Source organism: Pleuronectes platessa, chromosome 21 (assembly GCF_947347685.1).
Source record: "Pleuronectes platessa chromosome 21, fPlePla1.1, whole genome shotgun sequence".
NCBI classification, from domain to species: domain Eukaryota; kingdom Metazoa; phylum Chordata; class Actinopteri; order Pleuronectiformes; family Pleuronectidae; genus Pleuronectes; species Pleuronectes platessa.
The window spans coordinates 3,923,094-3,947,072 of record NC_070646.1 but is presented as its reverse complement, the minus strand read 5'-3'; the positions used below and the strand labels follow the sequence as shown (position 1 = coordinate 3,947,072).

Here is a 23,979-nt window from a genome sequence, read left to right as displayed (position 1 = left end):
TACAGCACATACCTCCACCAACTGTCCTAAGTATGTCTAAATATGTAGATACAAGTCTTAGACAAGTCTTGAGCTGCTTTGTGCACGTGTGAAAGATAAAGTCCGGACCCAATCCTCCTGACTTCCCCCGCAGGTCATGTCTGAAAAGGGCTTAGACGATATATGGACTTTATACCACAAGTGCAGGAGAGGAAAGCGCACATGTTGCAGAGGTTCAGCTCAGATGCAGAATAAATGAAACTAGTTTCAGACTCAGTTCAACTCTGTAGATTCAATTAAACTAGTTGCAGAGGTTCAGATCTGCAGATTAAGTGAAACTAGTTACAGACTTAACTCAGATCTGCAGTTTAAGTGAAATTAGTTGCAGAAGTTCAGATCTGCAGATTAAATTAAACTAGTTCCAGACTAAATTCAGATCTGCAGATTAAATTAAACTAGTTTCAGACTAAACTCAGATCTGCAGATTAAATGACAGAAGTTGCAGATTAAATTCAGATCTGCAGATTAAGTGAAACTAGTTGCAGACTCAACTCAATTCTGTAGATTAAATTAGTTGAAGTCCCAACTCAGATCTGCAGGTTAAATTAAACTAGTTGCAGACTCAACTAAATTCTGCAGATTCAATTAAACTAGTTGAAATCTCAATTCAGTTCTGCAGATTAAGTGAAACTAGTTGAAGTCTCAACTCCAGATCTGCAGGTTAAATTAAACTAGTTGCAGACTCAACTCAGATCTGCAGATTAAGTGAAACTAGTTGCAGAATCAACTCAGATCTGCAGATTAAGTGAAACTAGTTGAAGTCTCTGCTCAGATCTGCAGGTTAAGGAGAGAAGTTGCAGTCTGTGCAGATGCAGGAGTCGGAGTGAGGGCGGACTCAACCTGCCACTCCCCGCTCAGGCCTTCACGGGAGCGCGCCCCTCCGCCGCTGTCACGCTTTACTACCAGCAGGCACAGGGAGGAAGTCCGTGCGTCTGGGAGACGAAGAACAGCCGCAACGCACCGAGCTGGAAACTACTTCCAAACTTAACCTGGGGACTACAGAGAAGCCGCAGCACAGCGGCTCCTCGTCGGGGACCTGCAGCGGAGGAACATGGACTAGAGGCGGCGGGTCGCGGCAGATGGAGGCGCTGAGAAGTTTGGTGTTTGTCGGGGCCGTGCTGCTCGGAGCGACGGGCGCGCTGGGCAGAGAAGGTGGGTAACTTCCATGGTTCCTCTCGCTCTTTCACAGGGAGACACACGCGGCACTTACCGGGGGATACGAAACAATAATAACATGTGAGCTGCGTACGTGTGGGGGGGGATATTTGCGGTCGAGCCGGGGGCCCGAAGGAGGCTGATATTTCTGGCCGCGGGACCGCATTCCTCCGCGGGTCCGCTGCCCTCGCTCCCCCGCTCCCGTGCTGACAGTCCCCGCTGCGGCCGGAGGAGAAAGATCCCACCTGTCACCCAGAAGCTTCTGGAGCTTCACCGTCACACGTTCACACAACTGCCCCAGGAACAGCAGAGACACGCGGGGAAGCTGCCTCTCAGCTGCAGGACAGACACACACACATGAAGCTGGATCTTCTGAGCTCGTCAACAAAAACAAACCAACAACAACCACAGAGCAGTGATTGTTCCACAAGGATCATGACGATGTCAATTATTCACTTCTGGCCCCAAAGGGGACATTGTCTCACAGAGGGTCCACTTGTCCCACTTGGAGCTGGACAGGCTGCCAGGGAAACAGGAGCTAAACTGAAAGTGCAACAAGTGCATATTTACTGGCAACAAATCATAATAATAAAAAAGAAAGAGTTTATTATACAAGTGTTGATAATACTATAATAATGATAACACACTTTATTTTGTAGAGCACCTTTCCCAAAACAAAGTTAGAAAGGTGCTTTACAAGTTAAAAAATGCTTTAGAACATGGATACAGAAATAAAACATGTTACAGATGAAAAGAGGTTAAACACAAGAAAGAACACTACAGTATAAAAGGATTAAAACAGTCAAAAGTGTCTTAAGAGAGATTTAAAAGAGGAAAACGAGATTGAACCAAACAAAATAAAGATAAGCCAAATATTTGATCAAATCATAAATTTTGTGATCTTATTTACTCTCTAGTTATAGATATTTTCAATCCATAGTTTGATGTAGAACATTGATTACGCGTAAAAGTTATTTCAAAGTGTTTGATGCTTGCAGCTTCTCAAATGTGAGGATTTGCTGCATTTTCAAACTCCTGTTTTATAAGAAACGTAAACATATAATAGTATAACATAGTAAAGCAGTATAATTGTCATCAATAGCAATATAATAAAGGTTCGATTCACATATCAATATAATGTTCATGCATTGTGGAAACACTATTCTCTGCTGATAAAGAAGAGTTTAAAACCACAGCCTTCACTCAGGAGCAACTTGCAGCTTCTCAAATGGGAGTATATGCTGCTTTTTATTACTCCATTACATTACAATAAATGTAATATTTAAAGATTTGGATTTGATAGTCAAGGAAAACTCCATCAGTGTTGGTAGTAGCCCCAGTTAATAATCGTACTGGGTGCACTGGCTTCTGTATTGATACAAATCTATTAGGGGGAATATCAATAAACCCACTCAGATGTTTTTAAAAGCCTTTTTATGGAGAAAGCTGACGGCAAAAATATTGACCTGAACAACACAGAGAGAAACCTCTTTCCATTCAGTCTTTATTGACATGCACTTGACAGTTTAGTGAGAGAGGAGACAAAGGATTTTTTAAAAGTGTAATAACTTGAAATACCACCAGGCTTTCGTTTGGCAATCGATCTCCATCAGGGAATATTTAACTCAAGATCTGTTTACTAATAAACCGACAGAGACGTAGTGTAGTGAAGGTCCCGTGGCTCTAATTAGCTGCAGCGTCCAACACAAACACACACACACACAGCCAACAGTCACAGGTGAGGTGAGTTCCCAAATACATCTGCATTGTTAGTGGGAACAGGTCGGTGCACTTTCCTCCACGGTGTTGATCTGTGAAGCATCAGTTCAGTGCGAGCGCTCTGATTGGTCATTAAACCACGAGTTAAGCAACACGCGGACAAATCTGAACAGTCCTACGTTTGGTTACAAGGAACTGTTATGTCAGTGACACACACACACACACACCTACACCCACACACACACACGCATAAACACACACACTTGTGGCCGACAAGTGTATGGCTCCAAAGGTCAGTGTTTGTGTTGCTGTTCCTTCCTTTGTGGTTGGAACATTATTTTAGCAACCTGCCCCTGTGTGTGTGTGTGTGGTGTCCGCAGAGTTCATGTCCTTTGTCACACTCCAGTTCACCCATTGAGTTGAACCCACGGTGAAGTGATTAAGCTCTACTGAATCGGCCTCAGTGCCAGGTTAACTCAGCCAGCCGTGAGTCACAGTCTCGCCTGCGTGTTACTGATCTAACTCTCTGAGCGGAGGAAGGGGCCAGTGGGCCTCCACCAGCCTCACAGGAGACATTCAACACTTTCCTGTGTCTCCTCCCGACACAGATCTGTAGAAGAAATCACAGTTTTAAATTCCTCGTTATAGGAACAAACAATACATTTAATTTAATTGTAACGTACTTTGAATGTTCGATACATTTGTCCTAATGCCAGAGTGTAAAATATCAATTTGGAATAATAATTGTGTAAAGTGTAGGTTATTCAATCGTAGGTTATTCACCACAAAAAGTTACTAATGATCCATAAGTAAATCAATAACAACATATGCGAGTGATGAAATGGTTCATTAAAGGAACATTTCTGCTTAACTTTAGTGCTAAAATGAAAAGAAAAAACATTTAATACACTTGCTACCACTGTAGAGTTCAATGTACCAGTGTTTCTGGTTTTTCAATCACATCTCCGCTTCTTTTCACGTCGTTTTGAAACGTGAATCGAATCATTCTTATGAATTCTTTGGCACTTTCTGTGCACGGACGCTTTCAAACCGCAGCAGACTAAGAACTCAGGAGAGCTGTGACGTGTGAGTTGTTGTCGTTTGTTCGTGACAGGGTGACAGAGTGAGCCGTTCACGTCTGCAGCCCCAGAACAACACAGATCCTGTTCTGCTTGTCTGTTGAGCAATACCTGTTTTCTTTTACTCGGCCGTACAGTGGAGGGGAAGAAAGAATGTGTTCGGGGAGGTTGGGAGAATTTTGAAGTTTATGCAAGACCCAGTGTGAGGATTAGCTCGGCGTTAGAATCAAGACAGACCTGTTAAATCTGAGAGCTAATAAATAGAGAGAGAGTCCTGTTGGATCTGCTTCTTCTGTTTGTGCTGATATTTGAGGGGATCTGATCCATTAGAGAGGGTTAGCAGAGGCTGGAGGATCTTATTGACGGTTGTGGTGTGTTGCTCTGCAGACTTTTACACCACGCTTCTAGTTTCACTCCTGCAGCAGCATCCCTGCCATCATGTTTGTCACCGTGCTCCCACTGGTAAACACACATGCACACACTCCCTCTGCTCGCTGGCACACTGCCACACACACACACACAGGTGTGGCGTCAAGCTGGCTTCTAGTTGTTCAGTCGCTCTCGAGTAGCACACTGGGTACAGGAGGTCACAGTCGTCTTACCGTCAACACTTTCTCTCCTCGACTGATCAAGATCAAATCAGTTACTGTTCATTCCTAGACGTTACAGTCTGTGATGATGAAAACAAGTTGTGTTTCCAACATCATAAACAGGGAGCAAAGGGCTTCAAGCAGTTGACTTGAAGACAACCAATCGGGGGAGGGAAAGTGCAACGGCCGTGCTTTCAATTCATTTATTTTCTTTATAATCCTGCTATCTTTTTAAATGCAGGGATTACTTATTAAAGCTCTGGTTTCCAAACCAGCTGATATCGAAGAAATTCCTCCGAACCACCTGCAGGGATTCATGATTCACTTCACCTGCAGCTCCCCAGTACATTGTAAATCACCCAGTTAGTCAACAGTGGCACTCCTTCCCAGAGCGAGCAGCTAGGAGTTCCCTGACTCTAACGCTGACATGTGTTGAAACAGACACAGAACAATCCACTTTCTGTTCAGTTACTTCATCAGCTGATATTGACCAGACGAGGTGACGGATGCATGCTAACTCGATGCATCATGAAAGCCAGAAGGTGTTGCAATCGACTGTTAAACTATTGTTCCAGAGAAGAGTTGGAAGTAAAGCAAGAGTAGTCTCAAAGAATGACAGAGGAACTTAAGCAGCCCCCCCACCACCTCTCTGAAACTGTAATTGAATGTTCTCTGTCTGACAACTTCTGTAACTCTCTGCCTTATTTGACACACATTTTAATTTCAGCCGGTATGTTCAGCTGTGTGTGTCTGTGTGTGTGTGTGTCGGACACACGCATCGTCTCATGACCTGCAGGCTCAGGGGCATCCATCATGTCTCTGGATGAGACACTGAACTAGAGCTTGGTTCCTCTTGGCCCCTCTCCTCGCTCACCGGTGGAAAAACGTACATGTGTGTCATCGTTGAGATATGCGAAGACACGCATTCCTATGAAATGACATTTTCGCAGAGCCCCAAAAAAAAGAGTTGGGCAACAATTCACAGACCGAGAGAAACTGACTGAATGGGTGAATAAAGGGGGAATGTTGAGATAACTTGGCTCTGGACCAGGAAATGAAACGATGTGAGGGCAGGGACAGTGACACGACGGCAGAGTAAGTGATAAAAGAGAGAGAGAGTATTTTAGGCCGTGGGGATGAAGGGGTGGGCAGCTCCTCACAAGGCCACACACACAAAGACACACACACACACACAGAGACACACACTGCCGTTGCTGAGAGACTTTTGGAGAGCAAACAATAAGGGAATTAGAGGAGAGGAAGCTGAGAACTGGCTTTACACACTTTTAGAAATGGAAAATCTACTCTGTTGTGCTTTCGGTTACGGTACATTTACCTAATCCCCAGTACTGGAGATGTGTGTGTGTTTGTGTATGTATTTGGTGGTTTGTGCGATTTTCAGGAAGCCGGCTTCTGTTTGGGTTGCGATATTCCGTCTTAGTAAAAAATGATTTCGAGGATTAGAATCCTGCCTTCCCACTTGGCTTCGCGTGTAAAACAGTTTTCCATGATGACATCGCAGAAGGAGGCCGTGATTAGTCATTTGATTTGATATTTGACACAAGCTGCAACGACGGGGTGTGTATTTTTGGCAGCGAGCGCAGCATTAATCACAGAGCCATTTGCCGCAGGAGCTCACTGTCAGATTATAATGCAGATCTTATTTTACACTTTATGACCCAATAACGCAAGGGTCTTTTAAATGACTGGAGTTCTGGACGGACACTCATTTTTAATATAGAATATATATAGCTTTAATATAGCATATTTAACAAGAACACACCTGAGGCTCAGTGTATCGTGAAAATCATCTTCCTCCACTTCCTGTTCCTCGGATGATGCAAGTTCTCGTCTTCTCCGAAAGGAGATAACACAGGAAGGAGGGCGGGGGGGTCAATTGGGAGACGTGGGGGTTGACTATTGACTGTGGGAAGGAAGCCAGAGGAAGTCATTTATAACCTCAGCAGAGGAGGGACCATCCACTGTGTGACTGCCTGCTAAAGCATGGGAGCTATGTGTCTGCGAGAGAGCCCCCCCCCCCCCGTGAATTGTAACACTGTGTGACCCTGAGAGTAATTCTGTGTGTGACCCACTGTGGGGAATCTGTGCTCTCTGCTGCCAGTGGAAAATATATCATACGTACTCAGAGACAGACCGAGGCAGTGAGTGTGGTTTGCATTTCACAAGAACACATTCAAGGCCGCTTGTAAACAGTCACAAAATATCTTGACGGTCATTTGGCCTCTTCAAGCTCCTTCACAGACCAAAAAACCCAAAGATATTTATTTTCCGTCAATTTGAAATGGAGAAAACAGCAAACTAGGAGGGCGCTCAGAGATCACATGACTCTGCTGAGCCCCATCTCACCATTACAGAATACAAAATTTTCCTCCCGCAGTTGTGCTCGGGCTGTTGTCCATAAAGTCGTTACTGTTCACTGCCCATAGTAACCGGTTCAGTCGTTTTTGCGCAATCACGCTAACAAACAAAAACATAACCTCTTCAAGTCTATCCATGCATCTGTTTTCTGCTGCTTATCTGGGATCAGGTGTAGAACAGTAGATTAGCTGTTCCTCTCCCAGCAACATTGTTAGTTGATCCAACAAACACCCCTGGACAGACCTTTTTAAAATTAGCCTGTATTGACACATGGATGTGTGTGAACTTATATGTAGTTGGGGTCATGTGTGTGTGTTGCAGTATGCCTGGGTACAGATATGAAGCTGACCCTGCCCTCGAGCCTGGAAAACCACTACAAGACCCTGAGACTGCTCTACACTGGCTGCCAGGTCGTCCACGGGAACCTGGAGATTACACATCTTCATGGGCAACACGACCTCTCCTTCCTGCAGGTATATCGTTGTTCTCGATGGTGCTTTCACTCAATCTTCCTCCTTCTGCTACATCACTGGATCCTCTATGTCTCCTCGCCTCTCTTCTTCAGGGGATCGTGGAGGTGCAGGGTTATGTCCTCGTAGCCCACGTGTCGGTGGATCTGGTGCCTCTGGACAACCTGCGGATCATCCGGGGCAGCCAGAAGTACAACTCCAGCTACACCTTGGCCGTGCTGGATAACACTCTGAACGGACAGGGGCTCAGGACACTGCGGCTTCGTAGCCTCACAGGTCAGATAATTAAGATAGTAGAGCCTAGAGTTGAAAAACCAGTGTGGACTGGGACTGTGTATATTTGGTTCGTAGAATAAATTCAGCTTCAGAACATTTCAGGGAAATTAATTATCAACAAACACACAGTAAATTAGAAGATTTGTAGGGTAAGGAAGAGGAGGAGGAGGAGTTTTCTCAAGTTTTGTCTCCCTTGCAGAGATCCTGTTGGGCGGTGTGTACATCTGGGGGAACCCTCAGCTCTGCTTCCCTGATCCTGAGAACATCATTTGGAGGGACACCATGGACGAGCAGCCCCATAACAGCAGGCAGCTCCGACTGCAGGCTCGAGCCTCAGAATGTGAGCAGACAATTGACAATTGAGGGAACATCAGAGTTGTAATGACAGTTATTCTGTAGATTGTAATCATGGATAAAGTTCAGATAACTTTGTTAAACCTCTTAATGCCCAATACCTGTTTAATGACTAAATACTGGGCATGTTGTTGAGATTAAGCCGATCATTGGGCTCAATGGTAATGACGTATTTCTGATTCTAAGTATTCCCCTTCGTCTTGTATTTTCTGGTTAAATCGTGTGATAAGTGCTTCACCCTCCTCATTTGTTTTTATTTCTCCTGGTGCAGGTCCAGATTGCTTCTCTGGATGTGGGAAAAGCTGCTGGGGAGAAACTGCACAGGACTGCCAAGCCTGTGAGTTAAAACAAAGTGCATAGCATGAACGTGACGCTGTTTGGTTTTACATTTGGAAGAATCACAGCAGTGAAAACCTTTCCCCTTTTTTATTCAAAGTGACTCGTATCAATTGTGCATCTGGCTGTCAGCGGTGCAAAGGTCCTCTGTCCAACGACTGCTGTCACAAGCAGTGTGCTGCTGGATGCACAGGACCGAAAGACTCTGACTGCCTGGTAGAACACACAAACTTCTACACACATGTACACACGAGCATGCTGTGATGTCACAGTCCTTTGACCTTTCTTGAGTAACGTGTTCCCTGGCTCCTCCTCCCTCCAGGCCTGCCGTCACTTGAACGACAGCGGTGTGTGTAAGGGGAACTGTCCTCCACCTACGATCTACGACCCCCTCACCTACCAGTCCAAACCCAACCCAGACAAGAAGTTCAACTTTGGAGCCACCTGCATCAAGACGTGTCCTTGTGAGAATTTCTCTTGCTCTTCTCGTGGCCACTGTGCAACTGATGGTTCAGTGTTTCTTGTGGGGAATCATCTATAATTTAATTTGTTCCCTTCCTTTATCTCCCTGTCTCTAGATAACTACCTGGCTATGGATGTGGCCTGTACTTTGAATTGTCCCAAAGCCAACCAGGAAGTTATCATTACCAACCCTGATGGAAACGAGACACAGATCTGTAGGACGTGCGAAGGAGACTGTCCCAAAGGTACAATTCCTCCAGGAGTCCAACAGGAGAAAACCTGCTTTCATATTATGCGGCTCTGAGGATGTTATTGATGATGTTATAGATGATGTTATAGATGATGTTATAGATGATGTTATAGATGATGTTATAGATTCTTTCTGCTGCACGTACTAATGTTCAGAGGCATCGCGCGCTGACGATGGTGCAAAGTGGACTAACCTGTTCCTGCATAACCTTGTTGTGACTCGGGCAGATCTCATGAACAAGATCTTCTACACTTGAGGGATTACTGGTTTTTCTCGAGTGGAGTTTAATAATGTGATTTAAAAGAATTATACGATTAATTGGGGGCATTTCCTCTACTGGTCCAAATAGCTTGAGGCCCGAGGCTGGACTCTTTGTTTCACTTGTTTTTGGATCATGAAACACAGCTTGTATTTCACTCTATGCTGATAATGTCCTGGTTTATATGGACGTTCACTGGTGCACATCCACTGCACATTTTGGGCACTCAGCTCAGATTATTATCTGGATTTAAGATTCATGTGTTACCCTGGTGCGTTTTGCAGTGTGTTATGGCCTCGGTACGGACAACCAAGGCGTCATGGACAACCACGGTATTATAATGGTGACATCGTCTAATGTGGAGGAGTTCAACAAGTGTAAGAAGATCTTCGGCAGTCTTGCCTTCTTCTCTCAGAGCTTTGCACGGTAAGAGATATCAAACTTTTGTACATTTTGAGCTCAGAAAGATAGAATCACCACCATAGAGCCACACCTCCCCTTTGCAGTGACATTTATGAACGAGTCTTCCTGCTCCTGGATTTCTTCTTCTTCTTATTATTATTGAGATTAAGTTTGACATTAAAGAATAAAACGATTTACCTTCAAAATATATACAGTATAAAGGACGTGCTCTGGACATTTAATACGAAGTTGCTTGACCTGTCAATACGTGATCTACTGAGGCAGAGATGCCAAATCCTTTCAAATGATATTTTCCAGTGAGGACCAACAGTTCACAATGAAAGTGTATGATTTATCTTGTGCTTCAATTTCCAGTGTCCTATTTCTCTTGAAAAGCAATTAGTCTGAAGTAACGATCATGACTGGAACAACACAATTATTTTCTAGGGATCTAACAAAGGAAGTTTGGATGGAACAAAGAACTCACAGCTTCCTTGCTCTGTTAACTTATACGTAGACATAGTTTTAGTGGTTGATCTATTACAGTTGGAGTTAGCTATTCAAATATTATAAAGGTATTGGCCTGAGTGGACGACATAGAAGGGAGTAAAAACACATCAAAGTATACGATATATTAGTATTCGAAAAATTTAAGAACAACATTCAAATCCAATGAAAGTTTTACTCAAGTTTTCTATTGTCGTTGTCCAGGGACCCGGAGACCAACACGACAGGTGTGACTCTGGAGCAGTTGAGCTCCTTCAAGCACCTGGAGGAGTTAACAGGTACCGGACAGAGTTTAACATGTTTCAATGTATTTAAACACTACATAGATGTTATACCCGGTGTACTACATCTCTTCTGTTGGAGAGTTTAGTATCTTTGTCTGATCTTGTCGTGCAGGTTACTTGTACATTGAAGCTTGGCCAGAGGAGTGGACCGACCTGAGTGTGTTTGAGAACCTGAAGGTGATCCGAGGCAGGATGCTCTACAAGTAAGACTCTTAAACTGCCCCCCTGACCTGTGTGTCATAATGCTCACCCGTCTTTCTCTTATTAACCCCCCCCCCCCAACTCCCCACCTGTCAAGTTAGAAATATATATATATATATATGTTTACATCGTCCTCATACAAGACTGGAGTGGGTTTCATTGTTATTTTAGCTTCCTGCAAGATAATACTTGTGTGAAGGAAGACGTTGACTAGAAAAACATGTTTTTATTAGTCAATGCATAGTTTCTGTTTCTCTCAGTGTTGATGTTCATCCACCGACTCTGTGTCTGAGATGTGTGTTCGGTTCCAGTTTGTTCACTTTCAATGTCATAAAGGCTAATTATTAGCCAGTGCTGTTGATTTAACCTGCAGCTCACATCAACCAGGGATAACGAGCATGCTCAAAACTAGGCTGTAGTTTAAAGTGTACGATTTCAAACTGTTAAATAGTAAGGTCTTATTTTATAAGCTGGTAGTTGGTTATAAAAGCAGTGTTGTTATGTCTCTGCTGTCATTAAAGTATGTGTCTATTTTTAATTGCTTTTTTCACTTTGCTCCTTTATCTTGTCTCCAGTTTTTCAAAATGTATTTTATTTTACAGTTGTGTCCAAGTTTCAGTCTTTTCTGCTGCTGCGCCTCTTTTTTTTATTTCATCAAGATCCATGAATTATTCTTAAAAAATCATCTTGCAGAAATGATTCATGGGAGATGATTTTTGATTTGAAATAACCCAACACTGCCTCTTTTCCTCTTTCCTTAGGGGAGTGTTTTCACTTGCCATCCAAAATCTGCACATCCAGTCTCTTGGGTTGCGTTCTCTTCACAGCGTCAGTGGAGGTCTGGTGCTGTTGAACAACAATTCCAAGCTGTGCTACACAAACTCACTGCCCTGGGGGACTCTCCTGCATCCCACCCAGGGACCCCACCGCATCGTCAGCCTCAACCAGGACGCAGCTGTCTGCGGTACGTAACACCAGAGACAACGATCACTCCCATTTATTGTTCCAATAGAACTCCAGCAAGAGCAACAGAGAAAAATACTTTTCTGGGATTTTTATTTTATGTAACCTGCATGTTTGTTATTGGGTTATGCTTGAGTTATTGATGGGAAAGGTGGCTGCTTAACTGCACTGTCCTTCTCAGGGAATTATTACTTTTTGTTTTTGTATAACTTTGCTCATGAAGAAAGGTCAAAATTTTCATAATTTTCACTGTTACAAGGAACTTACTTGTAACACATCAAGTCCATTCAAGTGTTAATGCTGTAAAGGAGCCAGTAAGAAATACCTTGTGCATCATGCTCTGCTGTCTCTGTATTTTCAGAGGCAGAGGGAAACATTTGTCACCCGCTGTGCGAAGGGGGCTGTTGGGGTCCGGGCCCCGGCCAGTGTGTGTCCTGCAAAGCTTTCCAACGTGGCACCGAGTGTGTAGAGCAGTGTGACATCTATCAGGGGTAAGAAAGTGTGTACGTGTGTTGGTTTTCTGAGGGTGTGGCTGCACTACGTCAATAAAAACCCGGCTGATAATGTTCTATAGAACAGAGTCATAATCCTCAAACCAGTTCTCCGGTAAGTAACCTAAACTTAGCAACTTGCTGATAGTAAAAAGGTGAATGAGTTCATGTGTGTGATTGACAGTAGTCACAATAAATCAATCTGAAAGCTTTTAGCTCAGATTGTGCCCTAAAGCAACTGTACATCATTGCAGAAGCGAATACATGTGATGATAATATTGGGGACAAGATGGCACAGATTTAAAGTTAGTTAATATACACAAAGGACAAACGTTTCTAGTAATGATCCACACACAAAATCATTTTTTTTTTAATAATGGTGCTTGATGAGGAAAGAAGAACCTTTCAGAACACACATTCCCTCCTGACGCTGTCGGATGCATTGAGACTATAACTCTGTTGTGTTAAATCCCCTCTGTGCTCGTTGCAGGGACATCCGTGAATACGCAGACGGATCTTTGTGCGTTGTCTGTCACGCACAGTGTCGCCCTCTGAACGGCTCCGCCTCCTGTCATGGACCGGTGAGTTATGGCTCAGTGTGATTACGGTGGATTTCATTTCTAAATATGATCTGAAAGAGGCCTCATCTAAACGGCCAGCTGCATGTCAGAAGTTAGCCCCCCCCCCCCCCCCCACACACACACACTTCAATCCTAATCCAAATGTGTTGAGTCATAAAGTAACGTAACCTCTGTGAACACTGGTTGACTCAATATATTAAAATACTTTCTACAATATCTCTCTCTGTGTGTTCAGGGTGCAGATCATTGCACCGAGTGTAAAAAATCGCAGGACGGGGAGTTCTGTGTGGACCAGTGTCCCAGCGGCGTGAAGGAGGATCAGCAGACTGTGTGGAAGTACAGCAATGCGTCCGGACACTGTCTCCCCTGCAGCCACAACTGCTCGCTGCCGTGAGTGGTCGCACATCGCAGACGCAGAGCTGTAAGAACCCGCTGCACGCACAATGAGAACAATCTCACACCTAATGTTTCTTCTGTTTCAGCTGCCCGTTGAAGGACGACAGAGGCTGCCCCCTCGATAACAGGACAGGGTGAGAGACTGTTACTATCACTGACAAAGGTCAAGGTCGCTGTAACCTAGAAAATCTATTTTTTTGCCATGTGAACACAATATCTGAAGGACCCATGGAGGGAATTCTGACAAATTTGCTACAAACGTTCACCTGAAGTCAAGGATGAATTGATTTGGATTTGCTGGTTGAAGGTCAAAGGCCAAGGTCACAAACGTACAGAACACATTTCTTGGTCTTGTGAATGCAACAGGACAGAGACATCTTGAGGATCTTTCTTCCAATTTGGTACAAACATTCACATGAACTCAAAGATGAACTGATTTTGGAGGTAAAGGTTGTGGTGATCTCATAAAACCCTTTTTTGCCTTGTTAACATGTTATCTAAAGAAAGCCTCAAGAGAATTCTTTCAAATTTGGCATAAATGTTCACTTAGACACACAGATTATTGGATTATTTGATGCTGGAACCGTATTTGATTGTGGAGGCATACAACTGCAGTGCAGTATTTCTAGTTTCCCAGTGCTCCGCTCAGTTTAATCAAGATCTGTTCACTGGTGAGCTGTGTTAAACGGTTTCTCTTTGTTTAGCCCGGGTACGACCATCGCGGCTGCAGTGGGTGGCGTGGTGCTCTTCTTCATCTTGCTGGCTCTGCTGGTTTTCTACCTGAGGAGGCAAAAGAAGCTGAAGAAGAAGGAGACCATGAGGAGGATCCTGCAAGAATATGAGGTGTGCATGGGTCACCAATATGGATGTGTTTTTGTTTTTAGACGTGTAGCAGCTTCCATGGGAATTACTTAAGTGTTCCTACTGAAGGAATCTGTTGTCTGCTTTCTCCTGTCTACAGCTGGTAGAGCCTCTGACGCCCAGTGGTGCTTCACCCAATCAGGCTCAGATGCGTATCCTAAAGGAGACGGAGTTGAAGAAGCTCAGGGTGCTGGGGGCAGGGGCCTTTGGTACCGTTTACAAGGTCTGGGATCCAGTTCTTCCACAGAATCTACAAAACTCACTGATGCACACATACAGCCTCAGTAGTTATTCTTTTTTCATGAGGTTTTGATAACTGTTTCAGGGAGTGTGGGCTCCGGACGGGGAGAACGTGAAAATACCAGTGGCTATTAAGGTATTACGAGAGAACACCTCGCCAAAAGCCAATAAAGAGATCCTTGATGTAAGTATAACCCAGGTACACATGTTAACACTTACAGTTACTCATGAAAACATTTCACAACCACCTCAACACCTGTCGTCTGCGTTCTCCCAGGAGGCTTATGTGATGGCGGGGGTGGCCAGCCCTTATGTGTGCCGTCTTCTGGGAATCTGTTTGACCTCCACCGTGCAGCTGGTCACTCAGCTGATGCCATATGGCTGCCTGCTCGACTACGTCAGGGAGAACAAGGACCACATCTGCTCCCAGTTCCTCCTCAACTGGTGTGTGCAGATCGCCAAGGTACGTGAGCACGAAACACAACATCTCTCTGTTGGTCTAGGTCATAGACTGTCTGTCATAGACTGTGTGTAAAGATGGACGACGCCATCTTGTGCCAATGATCCCACCGATACACCATCTGACCAATCATGGTCAGTTTCAGCTGTCAGTCATGACAGTTCACCTTGTGACGCCTTCAACAAAAATGATTGCAATAAGAACGACATAAATCTTCAAGAAAAGTATATTTTACGTGTATTTTGACTTTTTAGTTTGGTCCATGTCCCATCCGCTAACAAGGAGGAGGTGGGATCTATAGACTATACTGCTACCAGCCACCAGGGGGCAATGGTGACGCTTTGGCTTAACGTTTTAGTAGCTTTCATGTCGTCCATCTTTAGCTTAAAACATTACAACTAGAAGTTTACTTATATTTAGTGAAGCACAAGTGTCTGAATGTTGTTGATTTTGTCTGCCACCTTATCTTTCTTTTTTAAATTTGATGTGGTATCAGTTTGTATATTTGTGGACACATGGATTTTTGGGTGATGGATCTGTGTGTGTGTGTGTGTGTGTGTAGGGCATGAGTTACCTGGAGGAGGTCCGGCTGGTCCACAGAGATCTGGCCGCCCGCAACGTTCTGGTGAAAAACCCAAACCACGTGAAGATCACAGACTTCGGCCTGGCCCGCTTGCTGGACATAGACGAGACCGAGTATCACGCCGAGGGAGGGAAAGTAAGACCACGACTGTGTCTGTCAGAGCATCAACAGAGAGGTGCATCTCGATTTATTGTTTAAGAACTGGTGTGTCTTTGTTTTAAGGTGCCAATTAAATGGATGGCTCTGGAGTCCATTCTGCACCGGAGGTTCACTCATCAGAGCGACGTCTGGAGCTACGGTCAGTGATGTTTAATATTCCTTTTTTGAATATTTTATAAGTTTTCATGAAGTGAATCAGTAAATCATAATTTTTTTCGAGTGTTAGCTAACGTTTGCTGTGTGTCTTACTCTGGCCTTGTATCTCTCCTGCTCAGGAGTGACCGTTTGGGAGCTGATGACGTTCGGAGCCAAACCGTACGACATGATCCCGGCGAGGGAAATCCCAGATTTGTTGGAGGGAGGACAACGACTTCCCCAGCCGCCCATCTGCACCATCAACGTCTACATGATCATGGTCAAATGTCAGTGGCTGTTGATACATTCTGTTTGTGTCTCAGTGTTCTAAGTAATTCAATTATTTACTGGTCTGGTAAATATGCAAACCGCACATGAACATGATTTCTGTTTGGTCAAAGCAGAGGAGTCAATGTTCCTGAACCGTCAAGTTGAACTTTGTAGGATAAAATCTTTTGAAGTTTGTATTTAAAAAAAAAAAGAGATTTCCATGCTCTCTGAACCGACTTGCTTCATAATGGATCATTTAATACATCAGAGCCAATAGTAGTGGTAGTTTAAAGAGTACTTTAATGACATTGTGATGGTTTGTTTGAACGGCAGGTTGGATGATTGATGCAGAGAGCAGACCAAAGTTCAAAAATCTGGTGAATGATTTCAGCGTCATGGCCAGAGACCCTCCTCGTTATGTAGTCATTCAGGTACGTAGGTTTCATGCTGTGTGTTTGTTTCTCTGATGTAGAGCACATGTCCAGCGTTAGTTAAAATCTTCTGTCACATGTCCAGATTTGATGCTGTTGTTACATCCGTGTTGTTTCTTGCAGAACGATGAGCAGATGAGCATGTCCTGCCCTGTGGACAGCCAGTTCTTCCGGACGCTCATGGAGGAGGAAGGGGACAACATAAGGGAGCTGCTGGATGCTGAGGAATATCTGGTGCCTCAGCCGAACCTCTTCCCCAGGATTCCAGGAGACGGGGCTCAGTCCAACGGGCCGTCCAGACACCAGTCACACAGGGTGAGTGGTGGATGACAGGGACTGAGTTTGTGTTACCCCAGTCCCAGCACATATGGTTGTTGCTTCTTTTCCCCTGAATACACATGTGCAGGTTAAAAAATCACAAGGCCTCTCACCACTACTGTGTCTGTTTTTTATCCATCATAAATCTTCCGTCTTCTCTCACCAGCAGAGCAGAGATCAGGAATTAGACGTCGATCCGTCCATCGCCGGCGTCCCTCGGAGCATGTACTCCTCCCTGAGCACTCTCGGGCGCAGCCAGTACCCCACCCTACCATTAGGGGCCAGCAACTCCAACGGCATTTGGACTCCTCAGCACCAGACGCTGGCTCGCAGCCCCTCGGCCGGTAGCCAGTCGGACTCCGTCTTCATCGACGGGGGGCCTGACGACCCCTCGCTGCCCCCGGCCAGCCCTGGACGCTACTGCAAAGACCCCACGGACCCCGGCGGCAGCCAAGGCGAGCTGGAGACAGATGGGCCGAACGGCTTTCATCATCCTCATCAGTTTCGTCACTCGCTGCCCAGACGTAGTCATGGAATCAATCATAATCAAACTGGTCCAGGTGAGTGGCAGATTCCTCCCACAAGTAATACAGTGGAAACTGCTTATAGTGGTCACGTTTGTCCCCTGGGCCACGATGATCACTATAAGCGGCTGATCACTATAAATGATTTGTGTAGCTTCTGTATGATTGAGTCCCTGAACTGGAAATCTGTTCTGATGTTTCTCCCATTGTCTGACCAGAGTACGTCAACCAGGAGGTTCAGGATTTCAGACCGGGTATCCCAGATCGTGCCTCCACGCTGCCTCGTAAAGGCTCCAGACTAGAGCGGCGTCTCCCCAACGGCCTGAACTCCGGTCAAAGCGTGGAAAACCCAGGATACCTGGTCCCTCCAGGCTGCGGCTCCTCAACCTCGCCGGCCTTTGACAACCCATACTATCTGGACCTTGTGGCCAAAGCCAACGCTGTAGCAGGGGCAGGGGATGGGGCAGGAGGAATGCCCCGGCACGTGAACGGGTTTGTGACCTCCACAGCAGAGAATCCAGAGTATCTGGGACTAGCAGACACCTGGAGCGGACATACTTGAAGAGAGGGAACAGAAGTAATGCGATGAACTCAAGAGGAGTCAGATTAAGTTCTACTGAGGTAACAGATGAGTGAGAGAAAGGGAAGGTGGATGCGTGTGTGTGTGTGTTTGACGTTGGGAAAGAGCACATGGAGCTGAATCCTCTGAAGATCCAAGCCAGGTGAGGATATCTGGCAAACGTCACCAAATCAACCAGCTGTGGCACGACACTGTGTGGAATTAATCTGGTGTCTGTGGCATCATTTGTATTACTGCCTTCCCCTCAGCAATCTGTTGAGGGTCTAAAAGAAGTTCACTTGGCCTCTGTAAATAACCCAGTACTGGAGAAGCAGAAGAGTCACTGGTGGAGACCCATCATGGTATGAGAAGAGTCTGATCATCACTCAATCCAACAAGTGACTGGATTCACAAATGCTAATTTCCTTTGTTTATTTTTTTTAAACATTAATTGTCATTTAACTAGTCTGTGTCTTATCTACATGTGGAGCATTTTTAAAAAAAATATATTTCCCATGTTTCCCTCCCGTGTCCTGATTTGCTCCAGTCCAGCTAAACAGGGCAAAAAAAAACTATATAGAAGACTTTGACAAGTGAGCCATGGTGTGCACTCAGGATTGCGTTTAGTATTCTGCTCACTTTCTCCGGGACCTGATGGGGGTCTTCAGTACACTCAAAGCCATTTTGTTTTGGCCGGCGAGGGCCCTGCAGCCCATCTGGCCAGTAGATATGCTCCCAGAAAGAAAGGCTTCCTGTATGCAGAAGACAGAGGCATTGTGCTGCACTGATGTATGTGGTTGTTAGTGTCTGTGGCTGCAGCTTCTTTGTGGTACGGCTGATGAGATATGAGGTACTTGCAGAATTTTAAACCGCACAGATCTCAGTAAATTCTTGTTTTTGTTGTGAAATCACAGTAAACAAGTAGTTAGGGTCGCGAAAACCTTTCAGGGATTGACGGTTTTGCCAAGTATTAGGTAGAATTATTTGCATTTTAAATAATGCATTATGCAGGGACATGTACTGCATGTGCCCCCCGCCCCCCTGCCCCTAGATTGTGTTATCACAATGAGCTTTTTTAGTTTCAGAGGCCGATCACTGTGCAAGAATTCATATGAGCTGTTGTTAAATATTCCAAAAGAAATGAAGAATTTCTTTCTGCCCGTCACCGAGGCAGCGCTTTTCCACAAATCACAGACTACTCATTGAAGTTTCTTCCTCAAGGTTTGTTGTGGCTTGTGAGAGAATAAGTGCGTTCAATAAGTAAACAGTTATTTCAAGCAACAGTAGGTAGTTTTATACTGTAGAATAAAGCTTCATTATCATTTTGATGTTACACAAAATTATGACCGGTAGAATGGTGTCGTCTGTTATTGCCACAGTGCCCCCTGGAGGCCTGGAAGTGCACTAAAAAATACAGCTAGCAGCTAGCTATAAGATACAACAGGCATCGTCAGTGTGGACACAACTTTACTGCCACCGAAGAAACCAAGGAGGAGAAAACGATAAAGTGAATATTACACCACATCTCACTCTTTAGCGAGAGACCAAAAGTTGTCGGACAGATTCTGCTGTTGTCGTCGGACTTGTATTTGCGTAAAATCTCTCCGTGGTCAGTCAACATGGTTACTTGGCTTCTTCATCTTCAGTTTGTCAACAAATGCACGTGTGTTCAGCCATGTGCACCGGGAGGCTCAGGCAACAACTCGTATTTACGAATTACACATCCCAACCTGTAGGGGGAGCCATATTGTAGCCAAGCGTTGATTTTTGCATTGAGCCGCTTTAATAAACGCTTTAAACATTGGAAAGGTGTTAAACAAACGCCTTTCAGATGTTTGTTGTTGCTCCCCGACTCTTCCAGCTGCCTGCGTTCTCCCACTGGCCCTCCTCTCTGTATCAGTGTGGAAAGCGCTGCCTCGTAACAAGCCTGTGTTGTCGTTCTGCTGTTTGTGTATTTGTGCACTGGACACTGGAGCTCAATGTGATTCTGAGGAGACAAAAAATGTCTCCCTGCTCGATTTGAATAATCAATGCATGGCTCAAATTCCACTCGGCGAGAGCACACTGCCGTCCCAGTTAATAATCAACAGCATTTTTTTGAAGACTTTCTTTAATGTTAACTAGCGTTGGGCCGGGGGAGGTCGACACGAGTCAATGGAGCCATTGTGTGACCCACCCCCACCCCCATGTCCTTGTTGGAAAGTCAGTACTCTCCCAAGTCACACGTCCCAGCGACTGGTGTTGTCGCAGCTTTGAAAAGAGAGAAGTCAAGGTTTTTCATTTCTGCGGAGGTTTGAGACCCGGCAGCAGAATGTGCTTCAGTGTTCGGGGGCTTTTTTTTTTATCTCGACATAAATTTCCCGGCATCTTGTCGTTCACTAAACGAGCCGCAGCTCTTCCTCCAGCTGCCACCAGCTACTACTGAGATTCAACGTTGTTCTCTGAGGAGGAACTTCTCTTCCCTGAGATGTGTGATTTCTCAGAGGTCATCCACACAATGAACAGAGTGTGTCCGGAGTGGGAGGTCTGAGGCAGATCCACTCTCACTCTTCAAGTCTTTGGCAAAACTTGCTTTTTATTTTCATGTTCTCTTACGGGTTTTGAAGAGTTTTGTTCCAGGATAAAAATATAAAAAATGTATACCTAATCTTAGATAATTAAGAATAACCTCTTTTTTTAAATACAAACATAAGACTTTACATCCATACCTGCAACTATTGTATACTAACAATGAATTGATTGAATTATTTTTGAGTGATAAGATTCATATTACAGTTTTTCATGTCTTTTATTATTATGAATACACACTACAGTGTTTTGGAAATGAAACCCTTCATGTGTTATTGCTGTCAGTTGAAGACCTTGTGTCTTTTCAGAGAAAAAGCAGATTTTACAAAAATATTACACTGATTATAGTGTAATTTTCATAAAATAAAAAAGGTATTTTATGAAAAAGTTTTAAAAACACTAATGAATGTAAAAGTTTATCTGCATCTAGAGGAGTGTGTTAAACTTAAATCATAATTAAAAGACCCAGTAGCGCCAGTAACATTTTCAATTTCCTCTAAGACATCCACGTGTTTTTTAGGAAGGAGAATTCACCTCTGCTGGAGAAAAAAACCCGGTTTTCACAGCGGGTGGTAACATCAGCTCGCAGATGTTCTCTATCTCACCTGGAAATGATGAGACCATGACACAGCTGCCACAGTTAATGTCTCTGTGTGTGTGTGTGTTTACACTGTAGTGTCACTTTTGTATGAATTGTTAATTTTAGAGGTCGTCTGCACATCGTTAAGGAAACTCATCAGTTCGCCTTTATACAGTTGGATAGTTGCTGTTGTTCTTTCTACTTCCACAGAGGTCATGCTCTTACACTGTCGGTCTTTTTGTCAACTTCAGTCCTGGACCCAGATCAGAGGGTGGATTTAGGAATTTTAGGATTAAAAAATAAAAGGTCAAGTTAAAGGGGATTCATATTTATGAGTGGGAGAAATCTGTGGTTTCATAAGGGGACTGCTGGGCCTTGGTGGAGATGTGTGCTCTATTGAGTGCTATTCTAGATTGAATATACTGGCACTCACTAGAGCGTATAACTCTGCCAAGGTCCAATAGTCCCCTTAAATTCAATCAAGCTGCACCAGATTGCACACACTCAAAGATATCTGTGCGGGAAATATATAATAAAAGACTCACTACCTTGCAATAAAAGAAATTCCTGGATCTGCCCCTTTGTCCAGATCTGTGCCAGAATTGAATGAGTTCTTCCTTGACCCATACCGCATCCTTCCACCAGGGGGAAAGGGGTTCAGTAGTTTCTGCGTAATCCAGTAATTATAAACATCACCTCCCCGGTACAGAGCCTGAGGACCTCGGTGCTGATAAATTATGTCACCGTGATACAAGGAAGGAGGAAACATAAACTGAATGAAAAACGGACAAAGGTTGTCGTCATAAATTTGTTAACAATCTACCTGAAGTGTGTCGATGGGTCTCAATGCTCATGTTATTGTCCAGAGAGGAATAAAGAACCAGTTTAAAGAACAGGAGTGTGCTGAAGGTTTTAAATAAAATGAAATATCTCTAACTTACATTTTGAAGAATTTTTTTAATCTTTTTTTACTTTTCATGTGAATATTTTTTATTTTTTGTTATCTTTCGCAGTTCGTGTGATTGGGACAGGACATGAATAATAACTGTTTTATTGGGAGTTTAATAACGCATCCTTTCCTACTCGTTTGGTCAGTAAGTCCCATCATGTAAATGTGTATCATATGAGTTCAGTGTATATATATATATATCAATAAAAACAATCACTCTGGTAGCTAATTTGATTAAATATGTTGAACATTGTGACCAGTTGCTCTAATGTGCAGGGGGTAAATACATAAGAAAATATTTTATGAAGAAATGGTCGTTTTTTTTATATGGAATCGTTTGCAGACATTGTGTGTTTTCAAAAGCATATAAAACATTTAAACCTCCCACATGTTGTGATGCTGGATTTTATTTGTGCAGTTCTCATTTTCCGACTTTTATATAAACTGAATTAAACCCTGAGATCTATACAGAAACATTATTTTGATATTACGCTTATACTGAGCTAGAAAAATGTGAAAACTCAGACACGAGTCAATGAAAGTTGCTGTAAAAAACAATCCTGCCACCTAGTGATGAAGATGCAAACTACATATGCTACATCTCACCATAATTCTGTCCATCTTTTATCTATGCTGCTTATCCAGTGTATCACAAGGCTAATATATAGAAAAAACCATAAAGATAGATAAATAGATAGCAGATCCCTACTTAGCTTGGTTCCTACTGAGTAAAGACACATTATTATTCATTGTATGTTTTTATTTTGTAGCACAACTATTCATTCATGACTTCGATATGAACATTAGGTAAACAGCTCTCGAGTCTTGAGGATACAGATCAAAGTATGAAGGAGAACTACAATTGAACTTTTCTTCTACGTTTTAGTACTTTTTCATCACAGCAAAATACAAATATTCTTGCAAAAATACAACACACACGTTTTTAAAGGAAATGAGAAACAACATGGAAGAACAAAATAGCAGGAAACACATAAAAACATGTCCCAATGGGACCAAAAAAAACTGAGCTTCTACCTCAGCCTGAATTGAAAGGAAGGAGACGAGGTGAGTTAAGTTTTCCTGCAGCATCCGCACCTGAAACGATCCAGTTTCCCAATGTTATGCAGGTAGAGAAGAGGCATGACAGCAGATCCCAGACTGGAAGTAATGGTGGCCGGAACAAAGACGACACACAGTAAGATTTTAATGTCGCTGATGAGAGAAAGGCCAAATATGTACATGAGCACTGGTGGAAGGTAGGAGACGAGAGTCAGGACCAGGCTGTCGATCAGGGTCTGAAGAGCTCTCTGCTTCTGCGGGTGGATGTTTTTCTTGCCTTGATCGGACTTGATCAAAGTGTGAAGGATGAAATAATCACACACGCCAATCATTACAATGGCTACTATAAATGGCGCTGGGATTAACATGGTTCGGAACAAATGGGGGTGAGTCATTAATATGAGACCATAGGCAACCGTAAAAGTCCAGACGATGGCGGCCATCACGATCCGGGGCGTCATACTCTTCCTGGTACGATAGGTGATTGGATGAACCACAGCCAGGTAGCAGTCCAGACACACGCACACCATCAGCAGGGGTCTCCCACACATATTCAAGCTATAAACACCGTTCCAGATATAATCAAACCATACATGCTGCCAAAATAAGTGATTTATCATTGCAGGTGGGATGAAGGCCAAGAAGAAAGCATCCATGACGGTTAGGTTCAGGATGAAAAAAGCATGTGGTGTGAGGGGACTTCCTCTCCTGCGAGTCTGAAACATCTCCCAGAGGATCGCAACGCATGCAGGAAAACCAACAACCGAGCACAGCAATGTGCAAAAGATCCATATGTACTTGCTTGACTCATAACCTGAACATTCGAAAAAATCATAGTGGGATGAGCCAGAGGTGTTGGACGGATGCATGGAGCCAAAATGTGTCCGAAGCATCACGACTGGACAGAGCAGGAGATTTCAAGATCTGAGGAACACAGGTGTCGTGTTTTAGAGCATGACAAATACATTAGTGACAAAGAAGAATCTACAATAATAGAAAAGCTCTATATAAATACAAAACCATTTACCATTTACAACAAACAGGAACCCCGTCAGAATACTGATCCACATTAGTGAGCACTCTACCTTGC

The 23,979-nt window shown here is 43.9% G+C and overlaps 1 protein-coding gene across 2 annotated transcripts; it reads left to right on the top strand.

The window, feature by feature from the left end:
* The first annotated feature begins 925 nt into the window (after nucleotides 1-925).
* On the top strand, nucleotides 926-22,215 carry erbb2 (erb-b2 receptor tyrosine kinase 2). 2 transcript variants are annotated; one of them, XM_053414461.1, is made up of 27 exons: nucleotides 926-1,191; nucleotides 7,283-7,434; nucleotides 7,527-7,707; nucleotides 7,907-8,047; nucleotides 8,333-8,398; nucleotides 8,498-8,613; nucleotides 8,720-8,861; nucleotides 8,976-9,104; nucleotides 9,653-9,794; nucleotides 10,482-10,555; nucleotides 10,674-10,764; nucleotides 11,524-11,726; nucleotides 12,087-12,216; nucleotides 12,707-12,797; nucleotides 13,033-13,187; nucleotides 13,280-13,327; nucleotides 13,898-14,036; nucleotides 14,155-14,277; nucleotides 14,380-14,478; nucleotides 14,572-14,757; nucleotides 15,317-15,472; nucleotides 15,560-15,635; nucleotides 15,772-15,918; nucleotides 16,235-16,332; nucleotides 16,456-16,647; nucleotides 16,820-17,210; nucleotides 17,393-22,215. In XM_053414461.1, exons 1-27 carry the CDS (start codon nucleotides 1,119-1,121, stop codon nucleotides 17,734-17,736), a joined length of 3,885 nt encoding a protein of 1,294 aa, XP_053270436.1. In that variant the 5' UTR covers nucleotides 926-1,118; the 3' UTR covers nucleotides 17,737-22,215. The 2 variants fall into 2 exon arrangements, with proteins under 2 accessions (XP_053270436.1, XP_053270435.1); XM_053414460.1 differs by having other exon boundaries at nucleotides 16,817-17,210.
* Nucleotides 22,216-23,979: the final 1,764 nt, after the last annotated feature.